General features: G+C 44.4%; 1 protein-coding gene across 2 annotated transcripts in view; it reads right to left on the reverse strand.

The window, feature by feature from the left end:
* Positions 1-17,874, reverse strand: part of XIRP2 (xin actin binding repeat containing 2) — a 264,735-nt gene that overhangs the window by 39,756 nt on the left and 207,105 nt on the right. For both annotated transcript variants that reach the window (XM_077447917.1, XM_077447916.1), the window contains exon 3: positions 4,846-4,977. In XM_077447917.1, the coding sequence (XP_077304043.1) occupies positions 4,846-4,977 (132 nt within the window). The remainder of the gene's footprint in view (positions 1-4,845; positions 4,978-17,874) is intronic.

Here is a 17,874-nt window from a genome sequence, read left to right on the forward strand (position 1 = left end):
AGAGAGCATGCTCCCAGGGTACGTGAGGGTAAAGGGGACTTACCAGAAGTTGGAAGTCCCCTTAAAATAAGGGGGCCATATATATATATATATATATATATATATATATATATATATATATATATATATATATATATATATATATACACATATCCCCCTTCCTACATGAATGAGCCCCTTGTTACTCATTCATAAAAAAAAGTAAAACAGTAAATAAACATACACGCACAATATATAAAGCCCTTTATTAAAATAATAACATCCCTAAGGCTTGGTTCACATATGAGCCACATACGGCTCACAGCAGGGGTGCATGCTGGTTCACCGTTTCAGGTCCGATTTCAGCCTGAATTTTGGGCTGAATTTGGACCTGAAACAGACAAAAATATGCACAGCGTTTTTATACATAACCCATCGGACCTGCTGTGGAGATATGTGAACCGGGCTCCATAGGGAGCTTGTCAAAATCTCCTGCTATTGCAAATTGGATGTGGGGATACCACATCCAATTCGCAAATGTGTGAACCCAGCCTCAATGTCTAAACAATATTATTCCACAATAGTGGCAGCCACATGCATCCTATCAACCAGTGACTCATCCCCGGCCACATTCATTTCCTGGTGGGGGACACCCTCTTATGGCAGCTCATAGTAAACAAAGGGGCTGGGGGTGGTTGCCACTATCATTGACCATATGTGTCCACATGGCTATATTTAGTCAATAACATCAGCCAGTATCTCAGATTACAATGTATACATTCAGGTGAATGGGATTGGCATGTGCCATTGGGTTCTGCTGGTGTCATAGCAGCTACAGCCCTGAGAGAGAAGCTGTCATTGATTGGTAGTAGCAGAAATATTCATGCACAGCCAGAGGTTTAGTGTGGTGGATGGCTGAATAGGCCACTCACTTCACCCATACAGCATGATTTGCAACTTTCGTGGAAATCTCCTTGAGCTTGAACCTCCTCCCTAGTTATAATCCATACACTGTCAATTTATATGACAACTAGACTCAGTGTACAGATGGTGTACGGAAGTAACGTTAAACATGTCTTCGGAATGAGAATGCCAAATCTCTCTTTTGAAATTTCTTATTCATCAATACATTTGAGTATGTGAGTTATGAGATTTTCTAATACACTTTTTTTGCCAGATAAGCCTATGTTTATAGTTTTGATTATGGTTATTGTCCACGTCACTAAAGCAGTTAGGGCTCTGGTATAATGCATCCATTTTTATAACTTACCTCCTAAGTGCCCAAAAAATTATTCTTTCCCTTTCAACCCCTACAGTGAATAAACTGACTGCCCAAACTCCCTGGCAAGGCATGCCCCCCATGTTAAGGACACGTGGTTCACTATGATTCAAAAAAGGGGGACAGGCTACCAGGCTAAAGGTCTGGTATGGATTTTTGGGGGGACTCCCACACTAGTTTTGCAATTTTTGCACAAGGTTTCCCTTAAAATCTCTATTAGGCCAGAAGGGTCTGGCTTACAAATTTAGTGGGCTCCATTACTTTTTTGTCTTGTGCTAGTGTTATACTTTTCTGAAAAATCTATTAAAGAAACAAATAAAGACCAGACTGCCAATCTGGCATCTCTAACGTTTACCAAAAAAACTGGTCTGTCGTGATCCTTCCCTAACCATACTAGACCTTTACCACATGCAAAAGGACTGTGTTGATGGCGTCAAGAGGCATACAAATGCCTTCTATTCACAAACCTGGATTGCACTACACTCTGCTATACTTTTTTTGAACAAAGGAGATTCAAGTAGAGACATTATGGAAATATAATCTTACTCAATTTTTTCATATACAATATAAGCATTTTTAATGACTTGCTGACCGCCTCCTGTACAGGGCAGCTCAGCTGTGCAGAATCACGTATATACACATCATTCACTACAGCACAAGCCTATCATTGATTTATGGTTGGCACCCGCTGATCGACTGAGTGAATGATAGCCCTGTGTTAGTAAAAAACACAGGGCTCTCTATAGACAGCAGCAATGTGCCTATTTGTTCTCCCTGCAAAGGAGTAAAAACCAGCACATTCCTTAGTAAAACAGTACACAGTAGACATTAAACATTGTCAGGCACACAGTTAACCCCACCAGTGTCCTTAGTGCAGTGACAGTGTATATTATTAGCACCGATCACTGTATTAGTGTCACTGGTGATGTCAGTGTGAATGAATGAATGAATGAAATACTTATATAGCGCACAATGCGAACTGAATCGCCTCTAGGCGCTGTAAGTCAGTTCAGTTAGTCAGTTCCCCCCCACAGTGTCAGTTAGTCAGTTCCCCCCCACAACATCAGGTAGAGTCATATTGCCCACCGCACTATCACAGTCCCATTATAAGTTGCTGATCAACGCCATTACTAGTATAAAAAAAAATGGTAGCTAAAAATTCCAGTATATACAGTATACCATTGTTTGTAGACACTATAACTTTCAGGCAAACCGATCATTATACATTTATTTTACCAAAGACATGTAGCAGAATACATTATGGCCAAAATGTATAAAAAGATTTTATTTTTATTTTTTTATTGGATTTGTTCTATATTTTAAAAAGTAAAAAATATCATTTTTTTTAATTTATATAGTAAAAAAAATTAAAAACCCTGTGGTGATCAAATACCAATACCACCAAAAGCTCTATTGTGGGGGCGGGGGGGGGGGGGGGGGGGGAATGATATACATATAAAATGGGTACAGCGTTGCATGACCACACAATTGCCAGTTAAATTAGGGCAAATAGCACAAAATGGCCTGGTCTTGAAGGGGGTACCATCTTCTGGAGCTGAAGTAGTTAAAGTAGAAATTCAGTTAAAAAAAAATCCCACAGGCCAATACTTGTTAAAATAATAAAGCAGCTTTCACTAGAATACTCACCTTTAACCCAACACTGCTCATCTTAGAAGGTCCACATTTCCAGCAGATGATTCACCTTTTCTGGGTTCAACCCACTTACTCTGAGTCCAGGCTCAACTGTAAAGTGGACCACATTTAAAAAAATAATAATCTCATGCTTTAGCGTGGCTTCTTGTATACTTTTCTGGTTTTAGTTATGTGAACACACTGGTTATAATATTGGATTCACTACATGTTCACATTAAATACAAGCACAATATAAATCTGAATAATCAATCTGTCGGAATCTGGAGGCTGGAGAGGTAGCATCAGCTTGTTTCTGTCTTGTTTGTAACAATGACATTTTAAAATGAACTCAACCTTTTTTTCACCTTTCGCAGCTATGAATCTGTAACAGACAAACCCTAAAAAGAGCCCCACAGATAATATGAAGAGCAGACACATTATTCTAATTGATGATCCTTTATAAGAATCCTTCCATTCCGGGTGCATGTACAGGGGTAACATTGCAACCCGGCCCCCTGCTCCAGGGGGCCCGTGTGCCCCCCATATGTTTGGATAGGAGGGTGGTGGGGGGGCATGTCGAGGAACTGATCCCCTCATGCACCTAATGAACCCTCCTCTCCCTTCCGCAGATAATTAGCGGCTGCAGGAGGGAAATGGAGAGCCTCAGCTTCTCTACATGCTGCTCCCACTGCCTCACTATGCCTGTCTTTCTGCCCCGGGGTTGCTGTTTCCTTCCCTGGCCCCCCTCTCCCCCCCACCCCCCAGTGGTGGTGGGTTTTCTACAACCACTGGCTGCTGCGATGGACCTGTCAGGATGGAGAGCAAGGAAAGAGCCGGTAAATATTACATTTACCAGCCCCAGTTTTTTATTTTATTTTATTCATTCATACCTGGGGCATAGTAAACTGTGTTTACTATGTCTCAGTTTATGAATGAATAGGAAGCTGAGGCTGCAGAGAAAGGGATTGGTGAACCTGTCCTCAGTCCCTTTCTCTGTCTCAAAAGTGAGACATCAGGGGTTTGTTTAGACCCCTGATATGTCACCAAGGCCCCCCCCCATGGGGGTCCTATAAAATATGTATAAAGATAAAACAAACATAAAACTACTGACACCACTGGGCTCTGGCACCATGGGGGGACCCCAAGATGTATAATAAAGGGTCCCACAATGGGAGTAAAGGCCCCTGGATCAGTGGGAAGGGCCCTTCATGATTTCTTGCACTGGGGCCCTGAAGGTTCTAGTTTCACTTCTGCTTTCGTTCATTAAAATGTATAGATACGTATAACTACATAGAGATATATGATCCAGCAAATAAATGTTGTTGCACATACTTTTTTTTTTTCAGCTTAATGCTTCATTATCATGCATCTTCCTAAATTGTAGAGAGAGAGAGAGAGAAGGAGCGAGAGAATGCGTCTGGAATATGTGAATAAAGCTCATCAGAGTACCTATGTACAGCACATAATGAAAAATGCTAATTGTGTGGTAAAGAGATGCATTTATGATAATGCTGCAAGTTTTGACAAGACACAGCATATAGTACTTGTGGAAGTATGTCACAATGAATAAAGATTTGGTTTATCAAGAAATGTTTTATTCAAAGTCAAACACAGGTCAATTATTCTTTGTTGCTGATCAACTGAATCTTAGTTCAAATATGATTGTACACATTTACCTACGAACCCACTGGAGACAGCCATTTTGAAACCAAACTGAAGTCAACTAGGTCAAAATATGCTCATTTTCTATATGATTAATGTCGTTCTTGGACTCCAAGCAAGATGTGCCTATTTAGTCAGGGTCTTCCCCTTTGCTGCTAAAATACTGCAATAAACATAATAAATAAATAAACTCATTGCAGTAAAAAAAAAAGTTAATATACATACTTTTCCCTCAGGTTTTGCTGAGATCCTGGGAATGCCAAATAGAGGAAAGGCTTTTGCTATTTCCTTACCTTTACAGATTTATGCTGATACTGATACTGAGAGACAGCGCTGTGAGAAGACGCAATGTCTGATGTTTCAAAGTGTTTCTTCATGGTTGCCAGGCCTCCAGGTACCACGCAAGCTTCTGCCTCCTCCAGCACCTGGGGATAAAGGAGAAATCGAGAAGTAAGAATATGTCAGGAAATGTACAAAATACCAAGCTATGTGTACGTGGAATTCATTTTATATTGGTTGCTTCAGCCTGTGCTAAAGGATGCACTTTTTCCTAAAGGCTGAATGTTGCTTTGTAACCATAGCATTGGCTGAATGAGAAGCAGGTGGATCCACTGTAGATTTCTGCCGCGTACACACGAGCGGAATTTACATCTGAAAAAATCTGTCAAACTAAAGTTCTCTGAATTTTCTATCGTCAAGAACACGGTGACGTACAACACTACGACAAGCCGAGAAAATGAAGTTCAATGCTTCAGAGCATGTGTCGAATTATTTCCGAGCATGCGTAGGAATTTTGTGCCTCGGAATTGGTACAGACGATCGAAATTTCCAATCTGAACTTTTTCCGACGGAAAAATTGAGAACCTGCTCTCAATCTTTCTGCCAGCAAAAGTCAGATGGAGCATACACATGGTCAGTATTTCTGACTAAAAGCTCACATAGGACATTTGCTAGCGGAATTTCCGATCATGTGTACAGGACATAACTTGTTTGCATTAGCTATTTTGTGTTCTCACTAGCAATAAGCCGTCTTCTGAGCCTACTAAAGAAACATTTTGTGATCCGGGTACATGTTAAGACTCTTCTTCACTTCTGACCTACGGTTTTTATGGTTTCTCCACTTTTTAACCACTAACCACATGACGGACGTCATATGATGTGATCAGGATTTTGAGCCGCTGCGCGCATTGCGGCGATCGTTGTTGCGGGGTGTCAGTCTGACACCCTGCAACTATGATCTCGGTAAAGAGTCTCCGACTCAGCCATGTCAAATCACGGCTGATCACAGTGTAAATAGGAAAAGCCGGTGATCGGCTTTTCCTCACTCGCGTCTGTCAGACGCGAGTAGAGGAGAGCCAACCGGCTGCTCCTCTGACACGGGGGGTCTGTGCTGATCGATTTTCAGTGCAGCCCCCCCGAGGATGCCCACACTGGACCGCCAGGGATGCCACCAGATCACCAGGCATGCCCAGCACAAGGTAATTCTCCCTAGACCACCAGGGATGCCAGTAAGTGCCCACAATGGATCCCAATCAGTGCCCATAATGGATGCCAATCAGTGCCCACAATAGGCATCACTGATTGGCATGCATTATTGTTTGGCACTGATTGGCATCCATTAGTACAGTATAATATAATACAATGCCACCTATCAGTGCCCACCTGTGCCGCCTATCAGTGCCCATCCATGCCCATCTGTGCCGCCTATCCATGCCCATCTGTGCCGCCTATCCATGCCCATCTGTACCGCCTACCCATGCCCATCCATGCCCATCCATGCTGCCCATCCATGCCAATCCGTGCCAGCTATCAGTGCCAATTTAGGCCACCTATCAGTGCCCACCCTTGTCACCCATCAGTGCCACCCATCAGTGCCGCCTATCAGTGCCCATCAGTGCCGCCTATCAGTACCACATATCAGTGTCCATCAATGCCACCTCATCAGTGCCACTTCATTGGTGCCACCTCATTGGTACCCATCAGTGCCGCCTTATCAGTGTAGCCCCATCAGTGCCCATCAGTGAAGGAGAAAACTTACTTATTTACAAAGTTTTGAAACTGAAACAAAAAAAACATATTTTATTTAAAAAATTTTGGTATTTTTTTATTTGTTTAGCAAAACATAAAAACCGCAGAGGTGATCAAATACCACCAAAAAAAAGCTCTATTTGTGGGGAAAAAATTATAAAAATTTCATTTTGGTACAGCATAGCATGACCGCGCAATTGTCATTCAAAGTGCGACAGCGCTGAAAGCTCAAAATTGGTCTGGGCAGGAAGGTGTTTAAATGCCCTGTATTGAAGTGGTTAAATTGGTAGTATGGCTTTCTGGAGAAGTTGTGACCTTCTAGCACAGGCGATGTTACCAGCACCCCAGTATTTTTTTTTTATTGTTTATTTATAAACAAAACACATTCACTGGTTACACAATAATCATTGACTCTATAATTGATACAGTGCAACAAAATTTTATATGAGTCCTTGATAGCTGGTTACATTTTTATATAGATCTTTAAATATTGGTTCACCTAGAACATGTTTATAATGAGTCTAATGTCAAACTGATGTCATCTGAATACGTATCTAGAACGTTATACCTTTAGCGCATACGCCTAATTTTTTTTTATTAAATTAGGTTTTGTAGAAGGAAAGACATAAGGTTAGTAAGACAAGTCAAACGGGGTGCAAATTTCTTCAGAAACAAATTTGCACAAATTCGCACAATTTCCCCATCAACACAGACAGTGTTAACTGGGCAATCAGCAATTGTTTTCTCCCGTCAGGGGGGCAAGGGGTGGGCAGGGCAAGCCATCCCCTCTGGAAGAAGCCGGTGATTATTGCTAGCAGCTATAGCAGCCGCTAGCGATAATCGCAAAATAATCTGGCAGGCTAGTTGTACCCAAGTTGAGGGTAGAGTAGAGGGCACATGAAGGGCTGGATGCAGGACAGGGCAAATGAGTAGAGAACCGAGAGGTGAATTCAAAGTCTAGGAAAGTAGGGAGATGATGAGTAAGAGTGTGAAGGATCGAAAGGCACCCCAGTACTTCTATATTTTTTGTATAGTGTTGAATAAAGGGCTTAAACACTATAGAAAACTTCATCCAACTTCCCTTCCTAACTGTTGAGATACGATATCAGCCACACATTGGCATGTTTTTGAAATTAGCTGGCCGACCAATAGGCTAGCATTGTGAGAAGGAGCAGTAAAGCACAGCTATTGAACGTGAGAAATAATGTGATGTTGGCTGCCCAATGTGCAAAAAAAAATAAACAGTTACATATCAAGTATAGCCACAAAAAAAAAAAAACACATAATGATACAATTAGTTACATCAAGCTGATTTCCTTTACAAGTATTTTGAGTCTTTAACCACTTCCATTTCATTATCCTGACTGGACGTCATATGACATCTTTCAGGATAACATGCCAGCGCAAGCCTGTGGGGGCACGCAACGCGGCGATCAGTGGTGCTGTGTGTCAGTCTGACACACCACATCTCCAATCGTGGTATGGAGCCCCTGAAGGACAATCCTTACTAAGTGCCGGTGAATGGCTTTCCTCGGTTCGCGCTGACAGGAAGAGCGATCGGCGGCTCTCCCTGTCAGAGGGGGGGTCTGTGCACAGTCCCCATCAGATGTGCCCATCAGATGCCCATCAGTGCCCTTCAGATGCCAATCAGTATTGCCTGTCAGTAACTCTCCATCAGTGCTGCCTATCCAGTGCCATCTATCAGTGCTCATCAGTGCCCATCAGTGCCACCTATCAGTGCCATCTATTAGTGCCCATCAGTGCTGCCAATCAGTGATGCCTATCGGTGCCCATCAGTGATGCCTCTCAGTGCCCATCAGTACTGCATATCAGTGTAGCCTATCGGTGCTCATCAGTGCTGCATATCAGTGCCGCCTATCAGTGCTCATCAATTCTACATATCAGTGCCTCCTCATCCGTGCCCATTAGTGCCACCTTATCAGTGCCACCTCACCTGTGCCCATCAGTAGTGCCTCATCAGTGTCCATTAGTGCAAGAGAAAACAAGATTTTATAATAGAAACAAAGAAAATTGTATTTTTTTTTTTTAAATGTTGGTCTTTTTTAGTTTGTTTAGCAAAAAATAAGACCCCCAGAGGTGATCAAATACCAAAAAAAGAAAGTTATATTTATGGAATAAAAATTATAAAAATTTAGTTTTGGGTAGAGTGTTGTATGACCGCGCAATAGTCCTTCAAAGCGCGACAGCACTGAAAGCTGAAAATTGTCCTGGGCAGGAAGGGGGGAAATTGCCTGGTATTGAAGTGGTTAAAAAATATAGTTAGGTCCATATATATTGGGACACAGGCACAATTTTCATACTTTTGGCTCTGTATGCCACCAGAATAAAATTAAAATGATAAAAAAAAACAAAAAAACAATCCAAATTAATTTGAAGTGCAGACTTTGAGTTTTAATTCAAGGAGTTGAACAATAATATCAAGTACAAATTGTACAATCCCCCCATTTTCAGGGGCTCAAATGTAATTGGACAAATTAATATAATAATAAAATGTTATTTTTTTTTATATTTTGAGAATCTTTTACTGGAAATGACTGTCTAAAGTCTGGAGCCCATGGACATTACCAAAGGCTGGCTATCCTCCTTTCTGATGCTTTGCCAGGCTTTAACAGCTGTCTTCAGTTGTTTGTGGCTCTTTCTACCTTTAGTTTTGCCTTCAGCAAGTGAAATGCATGCTTGTTTGGGTTGAGATCAGGTGACTGACTTGGCCATTGCAGAATACCCCACTTCTTTTTCTTCAAAAGCTCCTGGATTGCTTTTGCAGTGTGTTTTGGATCACTGTCCATCCGTACTGTGAGGCGCCATCCAATCAGTCTGAGCTGACGGTACATCTCTAAACACTGCAGAATTCATCCGGCTGCTTCTGTCTTCTGCCACATGATCACTAAACACCAATGACCAAGTGCCACTGAAAGCCATGCATGTCCATGCCTTCACATTGCCTCCATCATGTTTTACAGATGATGTGTGCTTTGGATCATGAGCTGTCCAAGCCTTCACCACACTTTTTTCTTCCCGTCATTTTGGTACAGAATAATCTTAGTTTCAGCCATCCAAAGAATGCTTTTCCAGAATTGGTCTGGCTTTTTTAGATGTTTTTTGCTAAAGTCTAATCTGGCTTTTCTATTCTTCAGGCTTATGAATGGTTTGCACCTTAGGGTGAACCCTCTGTATTTGCTCTTGTGAAGTCTTCTCTTGATTGTAGACTTTGACATTGATACGCCCACCTCCTGGAGAGTGTCCTTCACTTGTCTGGATGTTGTGAATGAGTTTTTACTTTACCATAGACAGAATCCTGCGATCATCCGCCACTGTTGTCTTCTGTGGATGTCCAAGCCTTTTTATGTTGCTGAGCTCACCAGTGCATTCTTCTTTCCTCATAATATTCCAAACTGTTGATTTGGCTACTCCTAATTTTGCTGCTATCTCTCTGACGTATTTGTTTTGTTTTTGAAGCCTTACAATGACTTATTTCACTTGGACAGCTCTTTTGAACACAGGATGTAGGTTCACAGCAATAGATTCCAAATGCAAATACCACACTCCAGACCTTTTACTTGCTTAATTGATGAAGAAATAGCAAAGGAGTAGCCCACACCTGGCCATGAAACAGTTTTTGGTTCAATTGTCCAATTACTTTTGGTCCCTTGAAAAGGTGTGGGGGGGGGGGGGGGTGGCTATTCTTAAAATCTGTAATTCCTAAACCCTTCCTCTGATTTGGATGTACATACCCTCAAATGAAACCTGTACCAGAACTCCAGTTTAAGAAATTACCACCTCCCCATAACTCCTCTCCCCCCTGGCTCAGGGGGCTCCCTTTTGCAAAGGGTCTTCATGCTAGTCCAGTGTCATTGGTCCTTCTAGTAGCAGCTGTTGCTGATTCTTACTGCAGCACAGAACATTGCTTACATAATATGTGAGTGACAGACAGGAGTGACAGGAAATTCGTTTCAATCCAGAAGAAAAAGTACCATTTTGTGTTGTGGTGGAAAGGTATTATCACAGGATATGGAGATGGATCAAATGTAAGTATTGCAGTATTTTTCAAATCTTAAACTAGGGATTTTTTTTTTTTAAACTAGACTTTAGTTTAACATATGTGATTCTGTATTTTCTGTTGATTTGCTATTTTAAAATGAAACTAATGGTTACTAATACTTAAAAAAAAAAAAGATACATAATAGCATGTAGTAGTTTACTATAATGTTATTAGAAAAAAAAGTTTAAAAAGATCTGAACAATCTAAAATTTTGCATTTTATATAATACATTATATTGTGAAATAAATGACAGCTATATTTAAAATGCCTAAAGGATGCATGGGATTGTACAAATCGTTTAAATAAATCTGCAGTTGCCAGAGATTTTTATTGAAATAAAAATGAAAAAAAAAATGATAAAAAGTAAAATCTGAAGGTTGCATCTACTAATCAAGATAGAGGAACTTTATTTTTATCCAACCTAATGGCATGACCATGTGACTATATAAAAGACAACCTGTCAAAAAAAAAGGAGGTTAGTAGTGGTTGTGGCAGCTTAACACATTTTGTGTGACAGTTCCTATGCATCACCTATTACCATGCCATGCTGACAAGCCATCTACATTTTTTTCATTATGTTTTGATCCAATTTGGTTTGCCTCCCAGAGAAAGGAGAGTGTTCATAAAAACAGAGTGGGAGGTAATGAATAAAAAGCCAACAGCCTTACAATTTTTCCACACAGCAGAATAGATTGACGGGTGGCTACAGAATGTCTCCTTCCTGAACAATCAGGCTATTGTTTCCCAAAGAGACTGAGGTGGCAAACAGAAAAAGAAAGACATTTATAGTGTATGTGATGAATGCCAGTGATATAGCAAGAGGCAAGTAGCAGCTCAAGCTTTAAATAGTAGTGCAGTGATATAGGATTGGGGGTTGCAGGTTTAAATAGAGATTGGGCCAAGAGGGGGCAGGTAGCCATCACAGTAACAACCTAAACCTACAGTGCTAGGTACAAAGCATGCCACTGCTTTCTTTTTAAATGGGAGCTAATGACTAAACTATGTCAGTATGGTGCAATGTCCTAAGGGCTGGAACGAACAATCTAGATTACAAGGCAGGTTATGTGATGATAATATCTCAGTGGGTAGCTACATTTATGTTAGGGTAATATCTCCTTGAGTAGTCTAACCTAAAACCCAAATAAAGTCACAGAAATAGATATTTAATTAGATATACATTATGCTAATAGATACAGGACAGTGAGTGAATGCACAAGATCACTAGTTAAAAATAAAGGTAAAAAGTCAAAACCATTCCTCACACGATAAATAAAAGATAAAAGATAAAAGATCTGAACAATCTAAAATTTAAATTGCATTTTGTATAATACATTATATTGTGAAATAAATGATAGCTATATTTAAAATGTCGAAAAGATGCAAGGAATTGTACAAATCTTTTAAATAAGTCTGCAGTTGCCAGAGATTTTTACCGAAATAAAAATGAAAAAAAAAAGATCAAAAGTAAAATCTGAAAAAATTTCAAGTATGTCCCATGTGCAGCTTCCTGGCTGATGAATGCAAATGTTCCTCCAGTATTTTTGATAACATACTGCATTCATCTTGCCATCAATTTTGACCAAATTCCCTGTGCCTTTTTAGCTCACACATCTCCAAAACATCAGTGATCCACCTCTGTGTTTCGCAGTAGGAATGGTGTACCTTTCACCATAGGCCTTGTTGACTCCTCTCCAAATGAAGCGTTTATGGTTGTGGCGTCTCATCACGCCAAATGACTTTGTGCTAGAAGGTTTGAGGCTTGTCTCTGTGCTGTTTGGCGTATTGTAAGCTGGATATTTTGTGGCATTTGCGTAGTAATGGCTTTCTTCTGGCGATTCAACCATGCAGCCCATCTTTCTTCAAGTGCCTCTTTATTATGCATCTTGAAACAGCCACACCACATGTTTTCAGAGAGTCCTGTATTTCACCTGAAGTTATTTGTGGGTTTTTCTTTGCATCCTGAACAATTTTCCTGGCAGTTGTGGCTGAAATTTTAGTTGGTCTACCTGACCGGGGTTTGGTTTCAACAGAACCCCTCATTTTCAGAGTTTGAACACTGCTGAGTTGCATTCAAAATTCTTTGTATATTCTTTTATGTCACTTTTCTGTTTTATACAGTTCAACTACCTTTTCCCGCAGATCCTTTGACAATTCGTTTGGTTTCCCAATGACTCAGAATCCAGAAATGTCAGAGCAGCATTGGATGAAAGGTGCAAGGGTCTGTGTTAAGAACTTCGGGTATTGAGTCTGACTTAGTGGAAGGGGACCTCTCTTACGGCTCTGGTTCTGGTCTCACTGGAATGGGAACAGGGAGACCGGAGCACAGTGGGGTAGGAGAGTCCAGCCAGGTGCAGCAGCAGGTGTCAGGAGATGAGGATCCTCTGAAGCAGGAACTCTCTGTAGCGGAGAAGCAGAAGGCTGCAGGCCACTGGATCAGGATGGATGGATCCTCCGGAGGTAAGGTAGCAGATACAGGAACAGGCAGGAGACAGCAGAGGTATCAGGTACAAGCAAGGTTCGGCAACAGGTAATCAGTCCAAGAAGAGTCAAACAAGCCGGGGTCGGAGCAGGAGAGGTCAGCAAGGTCAGACAGAGCCGGGTCAGATATCAGATGGGTAGCAGGTAGGTAAACAGGTATTCTCAGGCACTAGCTGCAGACGAGACAGCACAGAACCACTGCAACTGCGCCTTTAAAAAGGGCCACTGGCGCCAATCGAGCTAACGCTCGTCCGTGCGTGCGTGTACCGCGCGCACATACGATCGACGTGCACCCGCGCGCGTTGGACGACGCTCGTGCCCACGACGACCCGCGGCACGAATGCGTGTGCGCGTACGGAAGGTCGATCGTACGGAACGGACGGATTCCTGACATTGCCCCCCCACAAGGGGCAACCTCCGGGTGCCCCAAGTGGCTCTTTTCTCCGGGTGTGTAGCAAAGAAGGCTCGGATCAGTCTATCGGCATGTATATTGGAAGCAGGTTCCCAAGAATTATCCTCTGGGCCGTAGCCCTTCCATTTAATTAGAAACTGACCTTGTCCCCATCGTTTTCTGAAATCCAGAATGGCCTCCACTTCGAATTCCTCGCTGCCATCAATCAGCACGGGATCAGGTGGCCTTGTTTCTCTACCAGGGAAGGGATCAGGTACAGCAGGCTTGAGAAGGGCTACATGAAAAACTGGGTGTATTCGCATGGAATCAGGCAGGGACAACTCATAAGACACTTCGTTAATCCTCCTCTTAACGGGAAACGGGCCCAGAAACTTGGGTGCCAATTTCCTGGAGGGACATGCTAGTTTTAAATTAGAAGAAGACAGCCATACCTGGTCCCCGACTTGAAGGATCAATTCACCCCTTCTTCCACGGTCAAAACTCTTCTTGATGTCAGCCTGAGCCTTGGTTATGACCTCCTGCAGGGTCCGATTATTCTGCTGGAGAAAGGATACCGTGTCCTGTACTGCTGGCACATGCGATTCTGTAAGAACATCGGGGAGAAAAGACAAGTTAAAACCGTAATTGGCAAAAAACGGGGACTGCCCGGTGGTGGCATGGCTGGCATTGTTGTAGGGGAATTCCGCCAGTGGTAGCAGGGACACCCAATCGTCTTGGACAAAAGAAGAGAAGCACCTAATATACTGCTCGAGGGTCTGATTGGTGCGCTCCGTTTGCCCATTGGTCTGTGGGTGGTAGGCAGAGGACAGGGCCAAATCGATCTTTAAAGACTCACAAAGGGCTCGCCAGAAACGGGAGGTGAACTGAACCCCTCTATCAGACACGATATTGGTGGGCACCCCGTGGAGCCTGACTATTTCTTTAATAAAGACATGGGCAGTCTCGGTCGCGGAGGGGGTTCCCCTTAAGGGTAAGAAGTGTGCCATCTTGGTCAGACGGTCACAAACTACAAAGATGGCAGTGCAGTTCTCAGACGGGGGAAGTTCCACAATAAAATCCATAGTGATCATCCGCCAAGGGCGGTCGGGGGCGGGAAGAGGTTTAAGCAGCCCCCAAGCCCGAATTCTGGGAACTTTATTCCGATTGCATACGGGGCAGGAACTTACATACTGCTTGCAAAACTCCCTCATTCCTGGCCACCAGAAGGAGCGCTGTACCAGTTCAAAAGTTTTACGGACACCAAAGTGCCCAGCAAGTGGGTGGTCGTGAAGGAGGCCCAGAACCTTAATTCTCACATCTTCGGGGACGAAGATCAGGTTATCCTTCCAAAACAAACCCTCTCTGGATGTTAGTGAGAGTCCCGGGGGACAGGAAGATGTGGAGGAAGCACTCCTTAGCAGAGACACTAGATCTGGCTGAATGAGTAGGAAGGTGTTGGCAGGGAGGATGGTATCCGGGGTTGTGATGTCCTTGGCACTGTCAAACATACGGGAAAGGGCATCAGGTTTGACGTTTCTTGATCCAGGGCGATAGGTTATGTGGAAACAGAACCGGGAGAAAAAGAGGGCCCAGCGGGCCTGCCGAGGTTTTAAGCGTTTTGCGGTACGGAGGTACTCGAGGTTCTTGTGGTCCGTGTAGATGAGTACGGGGTGTACCGCCCCCTCGAGTAAGTATCTCCACTCCTCCAAAGCAGACTTGATGGCAAGTAACTCCCGGTCGCCCACATCATAATTCCTCTCCGCTGGAGAGAGTTTTCGGGAAAAGAACCCCACGGGGTGCATCAGGTCGTCTTTACCTAAGCGTTGGGAGACCACTGCCCCTACTGCTATCTCGGAGGCGTCTACCTCCAGAATATAAGGTCTAGATGGATCCGGGTGGCTAAGGATAGGAGCAGAGGTGAACAGGTCCTTAAGTCTTTTGAAGGCGGCCTGGGCTTCAGGGCCCCAATGGAAGCGCGTATTCAGTTTGGTGAGCTGGGTGATGGGCGAGATAATGGCTGAGAAGCCCCTGATGAATTTTCTATAAAAGTTAGCAAAGCCCACAAAGCGTTGGATGCCTTTCTTGTCAGAGGGGGCTGGCCATTCGAGGACAGCAGCGACCTTCTGCGGGTCCATCCTGATGCCCGCTGGAGAGATTTCAAGGCCGAGGAACTGGATCTCCTGTTGTTCGAATTTACACTTTTCGGCTTTGGCGTAGAGGCCATGTTGTCGGAGCCGAAGCAATACTCTGCCAACGTGTCCCCGGTGCTGCTCCAGGGACCCAGAGAAGATCAGGATGTCATCGAGGTATACGATGACGAAGATATCCAAGAAGTCCCGGAAGACGTCATTAATTAAGTGCTGAAAGGTAGCTGGGGCGTTACATAACCCGAAAGGCATCACCAGATACTCGTAGTGCCCAAAACGAGTTCGGAATGCAGTCTTCCATTCGTCACCTGCTCGAATGCGGACCAAATTATAGGCTCCCCTCAAGTCTAGCTTAGTGAAGATGGTGGCCGACCTTAGCTTTTGGAAGAGTTCTGGAATCAGGGGTAGAGGGTAGCGATTTTTAATTGTGACCCTGTTCAGTTCCCGGTAGTCCACACAGGGTCGAAGGGTCTGGTCCTTCTTAGAAACAAAAAATATTCCAGCCCCGGCAGGAGATGTAGAGTGCCGGATGAACCCCTTTTGGAGGTTCTCAGAGATGTATATCTTCAGAGCCTCCTGTTCTTTCTCGGACAACGGATAGACTCGTCCAAACGGGATCTCTGCCCCAGGGAGGAGCTCAATGGGGCAGTCATAGGGGCGATGCGGGGGTAAGGAATCAGCCCCCCGCTTACTGAAAACGTCCAGAAACTCATGGTAAGGCTCGGGGACGGATTGACATAAGTCCAGATCTGGGTCTAGGCTGAGAAGAGTTCCGGATTGTTCAGAAGCCCCTGAAAAGCAGTGGTCCAGGCAGTAAGAGGAGAGGAACTTCACCTCCCCCGAAGTCCAGTTAATGGAAGGATTGTGGGCCTGCAGCCATGGGATGCCCAGAATCACAGGAAAAAGTGGGGATGAAATTACATCAAGGATCAGTAGTTCCGTGTGTTGGCAAAAGGTGGAGGTAGGTATTGGAAGGGTCTCCTGGGTGACACGGCCGGACTTAATCTGGGAACCATCAGCCAAGAAGATAGCGAGTCCATGGGTCTTTTGCTTAAGTGGAATGGAGTGTAGGTCGGTGAAGGCGGAATCAATGAAGCAACCGCAGGCTCCGGAATCAAGGATGGCGTTGACGTGGATCGTTCCTCCCGAAAGCTGAAACGAGAGCAGAAGGGCGACATGGAGAGAGTTGGAGGGAGAAATACAGGTACTGCGAGACACTGAAGAAAGGCACTTACGTGACTTCACCGGACAGTTGGCCACATAATGTCCGGAGCCGCCACAGTATAGGCATAAGTTCATCTGACGACGGCGGGCTCGCTCTTCAGGTGACAGGGAAGGTCGGAGAAGTCCAAGCTGCATGGGTTCCTCAGGAGCAGGAGGCACGCTGGCAGGTCCTCTTTGAGGGAGAGGAGAGAAGAAGGGTGTGGAAGATGGGGTCCTGGCCGTCATCCAGGCAGGTCTCAGTGGTTGGGAGGAGCGTTCGGCCCTACGCTCGCGAAGTCTGCGGTCAATCTGAATGGCTAGAGCAATCAAGTCCTCTAAGGCGTCGGGAGCGCCAACGCGAGCCAACTCGTCCTTGAGACCTTCAGACAGGCCCATGCGGAATTGGTGTCTAAGGGCCGACTCATTCCACTGGGTATCTGCGCTCCAGCGTCTAAAGTCCGAGACATAGTCCTCGGCCGTCCTACGGCCTTGCTGGAGCGCAGTTAATGCAGATTCTGCGGTGGCAGCCCGTTGGGGGTCATCGTAAAGCTGTGCCATCCCTTCGAAGAAGGTGGAGAGAGTCTGTGTAAGGGGGCTGTCATTCTCCAGGAGATGGTGGGCCCAAGACTGAGGTTCTTCTTGCAAGAGAGAAATGACGAAACCCACCTTAGTTGCCTCCAGCGAAAAAGTCCTGGGCTGGAGGGCAAAGTAAAGCTGGCAGGCGTTGCGAAAAGCCCGGAACTTGGAGCGATCCCCAGAAAACCTTTCCGGAATGGGGACCCTAGGCTCAGGTGGGAGCATCATGACAGTCGAATGAGCTGCAGGCTGGGCAGGAGGAGGCTGAGGTGTGGTGTCTGGAGACCCTGAAATGGAGAGATGCTGGACCCGCTCCTCCAATCTGGTGTAGCCATCCTGCAGGGACTTCACGGCCTGGGTGAGAGCCGCAAGGTGAGAGCAAATCTCCTTCATGGCGGAGGCCCCTTCCGCAGACTCAGACATGGCTGTCTCGTACTGT

Source organism: Lithobates pipiens, unplaced genomic scaffold, assembly GCF_037356315.1.
Source record: "Lithobates pipiens isolate NorthernLeopardFrog02 unplaced genomic scaffold, aLitPip1_a1.2 Scaffold_22, whole genome shotgun sequence".
Lineage (NCBI taxonomy): Eukaryota > Metazoa > Chordata > Amphibia > Anura > Ranidae > Lithobates > Lithobates pipiens.